At 40.5% G+C, this 13577-nt stretch overlaps 1 protein-coding gene across 1 annotated transcript; it reads right to left on the bottom strand.

Annotated features, from left to right (window-relative positions):
• Positions 1-1631: 1631 nt before the first annotated feature.
• Positions 1632-13198, bottom strand: LOC110446831 (neuroglobin-like). The gene is made up of 3 exons (XM_021492148.1): positions 11731-13198; positions 5264-5501; positions 1632-4223 (listed from the first exon to the last, which is right to left on the bottom strand). The coding sequence occupies exons 1-3, from the start codon at positions 11922-11924 to the stop codon at positions 4035-4037; spliced, it is 621 nt and encodes a 206-aa protein (XP_021347823.1). The 5' UTR covers positions 11925-13198; the 3' UTR covers positions 1632-4034.
• Positions 13199-13577: the final 379 nt, after the last annotated feature.

Here is a 13577-nt window from a genome sequence, read left to right as displayed (position 1 = left end):
GGTCTAGTGGTAGGACGCCGAGCTCGTGACCGGCGGGTTCGAGTCACGGCACGGCTCTGTGTTGTATCCTTAAGCAAGATACTTTACTTGCTTGTTCCAGTCTACTCAGCTGTAAATGAGTACGTGGTTGGGCAGTGCTAGAATTGTAGAATGCTAGCTGTGAGCGCCGAACTGGCAGCACCGGCTGTATGCTCCCCAGGGAGTTGCAAATGCCCTATAACCAAGGATAATAATTTGTGAACCGCTTTGAGACGACCTACGAACTAGGTTGTTATAAAGCGGTATACAAGCAAAGAGACATACAATGAATGTTTAATCATGAAGCCAACACGTAACAAATCATGTAATCAATACATTTAATACTATATTTTACAGCAGAACTTTATAATTCATGAAACCCAATGACTATTTGTACAAAAAGTGCCTCATGAAATCAATACTTCCGTCCGATGTCTGATCTGACAAATGCATGACAGATAGATAACACTTGTAAATTGTTTATGATTAGGAACGTCTCGTTTGTTTTCATAGATTCGGCAGCATGTTATTATTGTACTTTGAACGCATCGACCGACGCACAAACGTCATTCGGAACACCTCACCCCGATTACAGTTCCTTTCATCAAAGACCAAATCGGCCGGGGTATTCTGATTGGTACAAACGTATATCCAACATATTTTTTTTGATGTTATTGTTGTTTAAGTAATTCCCGGTCGTTTCAGTGTTGAATGAGGTCACCAACACATACAAACTACAAGTACATTTGGTATTCACCTGTCCAACAGTTCAACTTAACAGGCGAATCCACGTACAGAGAAGACACTACAGCTCCGATTTGCATAGGTGACCAACGTCAGGTCTTTGGATTGAACTAAAGTCATTTTTCATCTTCTGTATCATATATATATATATATATATAAACATCAATCCGCCTGAAGAAGCCCTAGAAGGCAGAAAGGCCTGGCGGACGATCTGAAAAAATTATGTTTTTATTCTATATTTTCCTTCGCAAGGACTTATTTATTTATTATCTACTATATATATATAAGTACATAGAGGTTTTTCGGTGTACAACGCTGATCAATACACCTCATAACTATCAATATATCATTTATAAACATCATATCACAGCAGGTAACATGTCTATAAGGACGGTAGAAGATCACAGAAACTAATATCTCTCAGTGGACGTCAGATGATCACAGAAGCTAACGTCTCTCAGAGGACGTCAGATGATCACAGAAACCAATGTCTCTCAGAGGACGGCAGAAGATCAAAGAAACCAATATCTCTCAGGAAACGTCAGACGATCACAGAAACCAGAATCTCTCAGAGGATGACAGAAGATCACAGAAACCAATATCTCTCAGAGGACGGCAGAAGATCACAGAAACTAATATCTCTCAGAGGACGTCAGATGATGTCAGACGATCACAGACACCAATATCACTCAAAGGACGATCACAGACACCAATATCTCTCAGAGGACGACAGACGATCACAGACACCAATATCTCTCAAAGGACGTCAGATGATCACAGAAACCAATATCTCTCCTCAGAGGACGTCAGACGATCACAGACACCAATATCACTCAAAGGACGTCAGATGATCACAGAGACCAATATCTCTCCTCAGAGGCCGTCAGACGATCACAAAAACCAATATCTCTCAGAGGACGTCAGATGATCACAGAAACCAATATCTCTCCTCAGAGGACGTCAGACGATCACAAAAACCAATATCTCTCCTCAGAGGACGTCAGATGATCACAGAAACCAATATCTCTCCTCAGAGGACGACAGAAGATCACAGAAACCAATATCTCTCAGAGAACGTCAGACGATCACAGAAACCAATATCTCTCAGAGGACGGCAGACGATCACAGAAACCAATATCTCTCATAGGACGGCAGAAGATCACAGAAACTAATATCTCTCAGAGAACGTCAGACGATCACAGAAACCAATATCTCTCAGAGGACGGCAGACGATCACAGAAACCAATATCTCTCATAGGACGGCAGAAGATCACAGAAACTAATACCTCTCAGAGGACGTCAGACGATCACAGAAACCAATATCTCTCAGAGGACGGCAGACGATCACAGAAACCAATATCTCTCAGAGGACGACAGACGATCACAGAAACTAATATCTCTCAGAGGACGACAGAAGATCACAGAAACTAATATCTCTCAGAGGACGTCAGACGATCACAGAAACCAATATCTCTCAGAGGACGACAGACGATCACAGAAACCAATATCTCTCAGAGGACGACAGACGATCACAGAATCCAATATCTCTCAGAGGACGTCGGACGATCACAGAAACCAATATCTCTCAGAGGACGACAGACGATCACAGAAACCAATATCTCTCAGAGAACGTCAGATGATCACAGAAACCAATGTCTCTCAGAGGACGGCAGAAGATCACAGAAACCTATATCTCTCAGAGGACGTCAGACGATCACAGAAACCAATATCTCTCAGAGGACGGCAGAAGATCACAGAAACCTATATCTCCCAGAGGACAGCAGACGATCATAGAAACTTATATCTCTCTCAGAGGAAAACAGACGATCACAGAAACTAATATCTCTCAGAGGACGTCAGACGATCACAGAAACCTATATCTCTCAGAGGACGTCAGACGATCATAGAAACTTATATCTCTCAGAGAACGGCAGACGATCACAGAAACCAATATCTCTCAGAGGACGGCAGACGATCACAGAAACCAATATCTCTCAGAGGACGACGGAAGATCACAAAATTTAAGACATCTCGAATGACGTCAGAAGATCACAAAGGTAAAGATCTTTCAGGGGACGGCAGATCCTAAAAAAAATCTCTTAAAGGAAGGCAAAAGATTACAGATAATAAAATCTCTCAAATGACGTCAGAAGATCACATACACTAATATCCCTCCCGAGAATTGCAGAAGATCACAAAACTCATATCTCTTAGATAACGGCAGAAAAATCACAAAAAATATATATATATCAGAGGACATAAAAAGAGAGACGATCTGTATATATATTATCACAGAAGTTACAATTCCTCACTTTACCACAGAAAGTGTGTCACGTAGTCGCCCTTTCATCTACATCAGTAGAACCCGGGCGGTTGCCTTGGGAGCATGTCACTTTACTATAGATGTTAGAGGTCTTACTTCAATTTGACCCAAACTACTTGAACTGTCGATGGGCCGTAAAACGAAACTAAATATGACTTTATTGCAGAAAGTATGAACTCTCGTTTTACGACAGACGCGTACGACTGTCATCTTATTTCACGACAGAAGATACACATTTTTCACTTAAAAACAGAAGGTATATCTATCATTTTACTACAGAAGGTAGATCGCTCATTTACTGCAGAATCTAGATGTCTCATTTGACTACAGATAGTACACGTGTAATTTACTCCAGAAAGTGGAGGTCTCATTTCACTACAAAAGATGGATTCCTCATTTTACTAAAAATAGTCTCTCATTTAACTACATGTACAAAAAATCTGTCATTTTACTACACAAGGTAGAATTCTTGTTTAACTACAAAACCCGACTCTTACATTTTTTTTACTTCATGACAGAAAGTGCATACTCGTAAGAGTAAATTGGAATCTTGCGGCATGGGATATACACGCTAAGGGTTATTGCCGTCGTGTATAACTGATGCTTCTGGTCCAAGCGGAATTCCACGTAAACAAATCAGTCATTAAACTAGTTCAGTGACAGTTATTTAGCTGTCATTTAGTTAATGTAACTCTATCGTACTTTAATCCATGTACTGTAATTAGTTGTCAGGTTTACGGTATAAGGCGTGAATCAAATTAACAGCAGTCGAATAAGTCTCAAAATGGCGATTCTGTGTTGTTTTTATAGATCCCTACTTGTCTGACACTTTCTCTCCCCTTATCTCGTCACAGACAAGTCAACTCATGCTTTGGCACTGATCCTGGTACCAAATCTACATTAATATACACGTATATATATCACAGTAGCAGCAGTGTAATTAGTTTTGTCACGTGATTGACGTAGTTCCGTTGCCATTGACATGCGCAGTCCGTTGCTTGTTCATTTCCTCTGTCATGGCGGCAGCCATTTTGGAGATAACGAACTCCATCATACTGCGCCAAGCTATTCGAACATTCGCCAGGTATACGTCTCCGAGGCAAGCGTTGAAACTGTCATCTATACAGGGCCACAGTCGCTGTGTGGGAAAAACGGACAAACTTACTACATATGCAACTTAATAATACAACCTTGCTTGGAACAGTTCATATATAACAGACATTATTCAATTTAATGTATACATCTCTTATAAGTTGTGATATATTTAGTTAATAACATCATTATTAAATTTTGTATCGGGGTTTGATGTAGCTCAGGTGTTGAAATATCCCATTATATAACTTGTGTATTTGGTATTTTGACGAATGGCAATATACAAAAAAAGCAAATAATCGAAATTGCCTTGGGGTTATGTTAGTCAGTCTTCATCTTAACAAATGGTATCGAGACACTTAAAATTACAGTGTTTACACTGACACATGTGACAACCATACACTGTCATATGAGATAACTGATACCTTTACATTACGCCATAAAACAACTATACGTAGCGACACGATCCGACACAACTATTTATTAGACACTAATAGTAAAAACTACACTGAGATAACTGACAACTACAATGTACTTTAACACATGGCAGCTACACATTTAGACAACTAGTGACAACTACATACTCAGTTATGCAACAACTATACATTAACACGTGACAGCTACAGCACATTTTGACAACTAGTGACAACTACACGTTTAGACAACTAGTGACAACTACACATTTAGACAACTAGTGATAACTAACATTAAGACAACTACAGTAGTGACAATTTTACGTTAACATGTGACAACTATACATTGACACATGACAACTGCACATTTAGACAACTAGTGACAACTACACACTGAGTTAAATGACAACTATATACACTTACACATGACAACGCACATTTAGACAACTAGTGGCAACTATACACTGAGACAGACCTCCGATGTTATGACGATGACCTACATTTACCGAAGGTAATATCTAAGTATAATGCTCCATGCCTGTATTTTTCTGTTCGTGATGTCTTTGGTTCGGTTTGCAATGTACTTGATGTCGATAGGAAAAAAAAAAATTAATCACTCAGCAGTAAGAAAGCAAATCCTATATACATCTACAATTCTTTATTGACGCCTCACCTCTAACATCCGGGCCTTCACGTTGCTGTTGTGGTGCTGTCTCCCAAGGTGTTCAAGGTACGTGCGTAATTTTGCGGGCTCGTCCAGGTACGTGACGATGGTGTCAAGCCCCTCCATCACGCGCATTGCGTGGGATTTGAGCATCTCTCCGTCCACCCCCAGACTCTCCCCTCCGTCCTCAGTCCGAATAACGCGCGGGAAAAGTACAAGGATCTCGTTCTCAACTGACCGGAAGAAGCTGGACAAAAAAACCCAAACATTTTAAGCAAATGTATCAGAAGTTGAGAAATGAATGCGTCACAATGATAAAGTATCTAGTCCTGTGTAACTGATTGGTTTGGTTTAATTTTGTTTAACGTCCTATTAACAGCTAAGGTCTGATGTTAGAGCACTGGAATAGTAACCAATTGTCTCGGGTTCGACTTCAAATGGAGGCAGGGCACAGGTAACTTCTGAACAGATGAGAAAAGCACAGGATATGTCTGGATAGGACAGATACGGACAGGTAAAATATGGATTGAAGATACCTGGAGTCATGTAAAGATCGGAGATATCTTGACAGATGATGTAGACAGGTGTGTACAGATTATGTTAATATATGATAGAATAAGGACAGGTGATATGAGGATAAAGTTGGTGATATGATGGTGATAGGGAAAGATATGAAATGGATTAGGACAGGTGAAAAAGGGATTGGGACAGGTGTAATAGGAACAGGTGAGATAGGAATTGAGACAGGTGTAATAGGAACAGGTGTGATAGGGATTTGGACAGGTGTAATAGGAACATGTGAGATAGGGATTGGGACAGGTGTGATAGGAACAGGTGAGATAGGGATTGGGACAAGTGAGATACGGATTGGGACAGATGTAATAGGAACAGGTGAGATACGGATTGGGACAGATGTAACAGGAACAGGCGAGATAGGGATTGGGACAGGTGAGATAGGGATTGGGACAGATGTAATAGGAACAGGTGGGATAGGGATTGGGACAGGTGAGATAGGGATTTGGACAGGTGTAATAGGAACATGTGAGATATGGATTGGGACAGGTGTGATAGGAACAGGTGAGATAGGGATTGGGACGGGTGAGATAGGGATTGGGACAGATGTAATAGGAACAGGTGAGATACGGATTGAGACAGATGTAATAGGAACAGGTGAGATAGGGATAGGGACATGTGAGATACGGATTGGGACAGATGTAACAGGAACAGGTGAGATAGGGATTGGGACAGATGTAATAGGAACAGGTGAGATAGGGATTGGGACAGATGTAATAGGAACAGGTGAGATACGGATTGGGACAGGTGAGATACAGATTGGGACAGATGTAATAGGAACAGGTGAGATACGGATTGGGACAGATGTAATAGGAACAGGTGAGATAGGGATTGAGACAGGTGAGATAGGGATTGGGACAGATGTAATGGGAACATGTGAGATACGGATTGGGACAGATGTGATAGGAACAGGTGAGATAGGGATTGGGACAGGTGAGATAGGGATTTGGACAGGTGTAATAGGAACATGTAAGATAGGGATTGGGACAGGTGTGATAGGAACAGGTGAGATAGGGATGGGGACAAGTAAGATAGAGGCAGGTGAGATAGGGGTTGGGACAGGGGAGATAGGGATTTGGACAGGTGGAATAGGAACATGTAAGATAGGGATTGGGACAGGAGAGATAGGGATTTGGACAGGAGTAATAGGAACATGTAAGATAGGGATTGGGACAGGGGAGATACGGATTGGGACAGATGTAATAGGAACAGGTGAGATAGGGATTGGGACAGGTGAGATAGGGACATGTGAGATAGAAGTGAGGACATGTGAGATAGGGACAGGTGACATAGAGGTGAGGACATGTGAGATAAGGATGGGGACTAGTAAGATAGGGATGGGACAGGTGTAATAGGAACAGGTGAGACAGGGATTGGGACAGGTGTAATAGGAACAGGTGAGATAGGGACAGGTAAGATAGAGGTGAGGACATGTGAGATAGGGACATGTGAGATAGAGATGAGGACATGTGAGATAAGGATGGGGATTAGTGAGATAGGGATGGGACAAGTGTAATAGGAACAGGTGAGATACGGATTGGGACAGATGTAATAGGAACAGGTGAGATAGGGATTGGGACAGGTGTGATAGGGACAGGTGAGATAGGGATTTGGACAGGTGATATAGGGATGCAGACAGATGAGATTGGGAAAGGGATGAGGACATGTGAGATAAGGATGGGGACATGTGAGATAATGACGAGGACAGGTGAGATAGGGATGTGGACAGATGAGATAGGGATGCGGACAGATGAGATAGGGACAGGTGAGATAAGGATAAAGTTGGTGATAGGATAGTGGTAGGGATGAGGACAGATGAGATTAGGACAGGTGAGATATGGGTAAGTACATGTGAGATAGGAACGGGGATTAGTGAGAAAGGAACAGGTGTAAAATATAGGGATGGGGAAAGATGAGATAGGGTTTGAACAGGTGAGATAGAGATGGGGACAAGTGAAATAGGTATGGGGACAGGTGAGATAGGGATGGGAGCTGGTGGGATTGGGATATATGAGGTAAGGATTTGGACGTGTGATAAATAGTGATTTTAAATGGGATCGAAAAGCGCATGCAAAAGCCATAAAATCAACATAAAAGCAAGGCATGACTACATAATTAAAGGGATGGATTACATCGGAATGTTCACATGGTTGCTTGGACGCGTCGGATGATGTAATAGCACCTCTGACAGGGTGGTAGTTTGTGATGATGACACCCGAAGCATGGCTTTGTGACCGTAAATGGTCTCTATGTCAATATATTTAACATGGTGGCAACGTGTTTGGAAGTCATAAATCTCCAAGCTGTGTGTTGTATTCCTGTATCGATGGTTCCATGTCAACACTGACACAGATAAAGGCGGTACTTTGTGCGGGGGGACTGCCGGGAGTGTGTACGTCAATACATTATACAATTATCTGTGTGAATTATTAATTATGTAATCGAGAATGTTTACATACGCGACAGAACAATAAATGGAAAATATTACACCATTAAGTCCTTATTTGGCAATACATTGGACTGACCAGTTCCAATTACGAGTAAGCACGTTAGGCGCACGTCAACACATTACCGGTAATGCATAAATGAGCACGTGCATGCAATTGCACGTACTTTACTGAGGACGCTCTTATCAATGCTGCTATCGTATAAGAACACGTTATTAAAAACATGCACGTGAATTAGTTAGGACAGTAATAGAAGGGCAAATACTCACTTCTACAGTTTTAATCTGATAAACCTGTAGTAAAACTGATATATATCCAGTGTACACTTTGACTTACCTGGTTTAAATATCCAGTGTAACTATGACTTACCTGGGTAATATATCCAGTGTAACTGTGACTTACCTGGGTAATATATCCAGTGTAACTATGACTAACCTGGAGTATATATCCAGTGTACACTTTGACTTACCTGGATTATATATCCAGTGTAACTGTGACTTACCTGGGTAATATATCCAGTGTAACTATGACTAACCTGGAGTATATATCTGGTGTAACTATGTTTTACCTGGATTATATATCCAATGTAACTATAAATAACCTGGAGTATATATCTAGTCTAACTATGACTTACCTGGAATATATTCGGTGTAACTATGACTAAACTGGAGTATATATCTGGTGTAACTATGACTTACCTGGATTATATATCCAGTGTAACTATGACTTACCTGGATTATATATCGAGCGTTACTATGACTTACCTGGATTATATATCCAGTGTAACTACGTTTTACCTGGATTATACAGTACATCCAGTGTAACTATGGCTTACCTGGACTAAACAGTACATCCAGTGTAACTACGTTTTACCTGGATTAAACAGTACATCCAGTGTAACTATGGCTTACCTGGATTATACAGTACATCCAGTGTAACCATGACTTACCTGGATTAAACAGTACATCCAGTGTAACTATGACCTACCTGGATTATACAGTACATCAAGTGTAACTATGACTTACCTGGATTAAACAGTACATCCAGTGAAACTATGGCTTACCTGGATTATACAGTACATCAAGTGTGACTATGACTTACCTGGATTATACAGTACATCAAGTGTAACTATGACCTACCTGGATTATACAGTACATCCAGTGTAACTATGACTTACCTGGATTAAACCGTACATCCCGTGTAACTATGGCTTACCTGGATTATACAGTACATCCAGGGTAACTATGACCTACCTGGATTATACAGTACATCCAGTGTAACTATGACTTCCCTGGATTAAACAGTACATCCAGTGTAACTATGGCTTCCCTGGATTATACAGTACATCCAGTGTAACTATGACTTCCCTGGATTAAACAGTACATCCAGTGTAACTATGACTTACCTGGATTATATATCCAGTGTAACTATGACTTACCTGGATTATACAGTACATCAAGTGTAACTATGACTAACCTGGATTATACAGTACATCAAGTGTGACTATGACTTACCTGGATTATACAGTACATCCAGTGTAACTATGACTTACCTGGATTAAACAGTACATCCATTGTAACTATGGCTTACCTGGATTATACAGTTCATCCAGTGTAACTATGGCTTACCTGGATTATACAGTACATCCAGTGTAACTATGACCTACCTGGATTATACAGTACATACAGTGTAGCTATGACTTACCTGGATTATAAAGTACATCCAGTGTAACTATGGCTTACCTGGATTATACAGTTCATACAGTGTAATTATGACTAACCTGGATTAAACAGTACACCCAGTGTAACTATGGCTAACCTGGATTATACAGAACATCCAGTGTAACTATCGCTTACCTGGATTATACAGTTCATCCAGGGTATATATGACTAACCTGGGTTATACCTTACATCCAGTGTAACTATCGCTTACCTGGATTATACAGTTAATCCAGTGTAACTATGACCTGCCTGGATTATACAGTACAGCCAGTGTAACTATGGCTTACCGGGATTATACAGTTCATACAGTGTAATTATGACTAACCTGGATTATTCAGTACATCCAGTGTAACTATGACTAACCTGGATTATACAGTACATCAAGTGTAACTATGACTAACCCTGATTATACAGTACATCCAGTGTAACTATGACTAACCTGGATTATAAAGTACATCCAGTGTAACTATCGCTTACCTGGATTATACAGTACATACAGTGTAACTATGACTAACCAGGATTATACAGTACATCCAGGGTAACTATGACTAACCTGGAGTATATATCCAGTGTAACTATGACTAACCTGGATTAAACAGTACATCCAGTGTAACTATGACTAACCTGGAGTATATATCCAGTGTAACTATGGCTTACCTGGATTATACAGTTCATCCAGTGAAACTATGCCTTACCTGGATTATACAGTACATCTAGCGTAACTATGACTTACCTGGATTAAACAGTACATCCAGTGTAACTATGACTAGCCTGGATTATACAGTACATCCAGTGAAACTACGTTTTACCTGGATTATACAGTTCATCCAGTGTAACTATGACTTACCTGGATTAAACAGTACATCCAGTGAAACTACGTTTTACCTGGATTATCCAGTACATCCAGTGAAACTACGTTTTACCTGGATTATACAGTTCATCCAGTGAAACTACGTTTTACCTGGATTATACATTACATCCAGTGTGACTATGACTTACCTGGATTAAACAGTACATCCAGTGTAACTATGACTAACCTGGATTATACAGTTCATCCAGTGTAACTATGACCTACCTGGATTATACAGTACATCCAGTGTAACTATGACTTACCTGGATTAAACAGTACATCCAGTGTAACTATGACTAACCTGGATTATACAGTACATCCAGTGTAACTATGACTAACCTGGATTTTACAGTACATCCAGTATATCTACGTTTTACCTGGATTTAATATCCAATATAACTACGACTTACCTGGACTATACAATGTATTCAGTAAACTATGTCTTACCTGGAGTATATATCCAGTGTTACTATGCCTTACCTGGATTTAATATCCAATATACATGTATCTACGACTTACCTGGACTATACAATGTATCCTGTAAACTATGTCTTACCTGGAGTATATATCCAGTAAACTATGTCTTACCTAGTGTATATCTTCATTGTATCTATGACTTACATGCCGCTTATTTTTTAATTGTAACTCTGAGTAATAAAGAGTATATTTTCAGTATAAAAATGACTTACCTGGAGTGTATATCCAGTGTAACGGCGACTTAACTGAAGTATTTTTCCATTGTTACAGTGTAACACCGATTTAACGAGAGTATATTTTCAGTGTGACTCCGGCCTACCCGGAGTATATACCTACTTTAGTTCTGATCTACATTGAGATACCTCCAGACTTAGTGATGTATGTGTATCTAGTGTGACTCTGGCCTACCTGGAGTATATCGACAGTCCAACCTCCATTGAAGAAGAATCCTGTATGAGGCCCCAGCTATCCCTCACCAAGTGTATCTGTCTGTCCGTTAGATGTTGATGGAACAGGTCGTCCGTCTTCCCGTCCTCTGGTTTACTGTTCTTCTGTCCTCGTGACCTTGAACTTCCACACCCCATCCAGGCACCTTTAGTCATTCGTTTTTACAAGGTATACTGTATAAATAACCTCTAACCACTAAGTGAAACTACAAGGTTAACATGTCATAAGAATCGTGTTTGTTGCCATGTGCCGATACTGCAATTTTCCTGGAATGGATGATTCAGTAAAACCCATGACGTCTTTAGTTAGTTTTAAAATATTTCATCCCAGATTGTTTTCAATAAAATATAAGGTAACAGTGAATGGATAGTTGCAGGGTCACTTGCTGGTTAAGTGACATTGATGAATGCAGTTCCCTCACGGTCCTATCATCGGAACTATCGTCGTCAACACAAATACAGTGGAAACATTTACACACCAGTAATTGACTTTTAAGAACAACAAGCAGTAACTCTCGCGGTGTTACGAGAGTCAGGAGGACCGCTCGTGAATTATTCACGTCCCTTTACGTGTGAAGACACTAGAATAAAACATCAGCTAAATTAGACAATTACGTTCAATAGAGTCCTCTATGGATGCACAATAAAAGCACGGGATGTCAGCACACAAAACAGATGGCATGTGGTGTTCGCGAGTTGACACACACAAAAATATGTCAGTACTCAAAAACATCTGTCTTCTTATACCCCGGTAAGAGAACAGTGAAACACGTGTCATTTGATGTCCCGATATCAGCACACAAACACACGTGTCATTTGATGTCCCGGTATTAACACACAGACACACGCGTCATTTGATGTTTGGGTATTAGCACACACACACGTGTCATGTAATGTCCCGATATTAGCACACAAACACACGTGTCATTAGATGTTTGGGTATTAGCACACACACACGTGTCATGTAAGGTCCCGATATTAGCACACAAACACACGTGTCATTTGATGTCCCGATATTAGCACATAAACACGTGTCATTTGTTGTCCCGGAATTAGCACACAAACACGTGTCAACTGATTTCCCGTAATATCACATAAACACATATGGTTTAGCACTAACACACGAAGGACGAAGACATGCTTTGTTCCCGTGCTTGTGCTGTCAGCCAATGTTAAATAACACGTTGATGGAGATTATAAATTCTATTTATTTCGAAATCGCACAGGTCCTCCGTGGATAGTGTTTAGATCGGATGCCAGTGAGCTGGTCCATTATATCAGGAAACCGTTCCCTCACCGTTCTATTTTCTAACAACGTCCCACATTTGCCTGATAGATCTTCACGTTCAACTGAACCTTGACCATTACATATAGCTTTTAGTGACCGGTATCATATATGGAATGGTGACTAGGCATTCATGAATCGGCGCGGGTTGGCCAAACACTCGTTACCATAACAGTTTCCTTAGCGATGACAACGAGTGATGGCGTACCAATACATGCTATGCTATGCATGACGACTTTTCTAATAAAACATTCATAAGTCGCGTTTACGAATACGGCAGTCGTCATTCATCTTACAATATATTAAGCTAAACTATTTAATCAACACGGAATTATCAATCCGACAAATTAGCTGCCGTCGTTCAAAATCAATGACACTCGAGTTTCAGAGTATATGTGAGACCAGTTGGAGGGTTGGACGATGAATATGTCTGTAGCGTGTTATGTTTAGTACACTAAAGCTTTATAGTCTGTTCTGGCTCCTGGACACTTTTTCCATGTGTAATAAACAGTCGACTCTACTGT

This window comes from Mizuhopecten yessoensis, unplaced genomic scaffold (genome assembly GCF_002113885.1).
Source record: "Mizuhopecten yessoensis strain PY_sf001 unplaced genomic scaffold, ASM211388v2 scaffold3015, whole genome shotgun sequence".
Taxonomy (NCBI): Eukaryota; Metazoa; Mollusca; class Bivalvia; order Pectinida; family Pectinidae; genus Mizuhopecten; species Mizuhopecten yessoensis.
Note: the sequence above shows the minus strand (reverse complement) of the source record. Positions and strands in the feature narration are given on the sequence as shown.

What these genes read in the sequence shown, in the direction of transcription:
- LOC110446831 (XM_021492148.1), bottom strand. Translation starts at nt 11,924, where the DNA reads ATGACTAAAGGTGCCTGGATGGGGTGTGGAAGTTCAAGGTCACGAGGA. An exon ending in GGACTGTCGATATACTCCAG is followed by an intron (nt 5,502 to 11,730) that starts GTAGGCCAGAGT and finishes TTTTTTGTCCAG; the next exon opens with CTTCTTCCGGTCAGTTGAGA. An exon ending in TGAAGGCCCGGATGTTAGAG is followed by an intron (nt 4,224 to 5,263) that starts GTGAGGCGTCAA and finishes TTTCCCACACAG; the next exon opens with CGACTGTGGCCCTGTATAGA.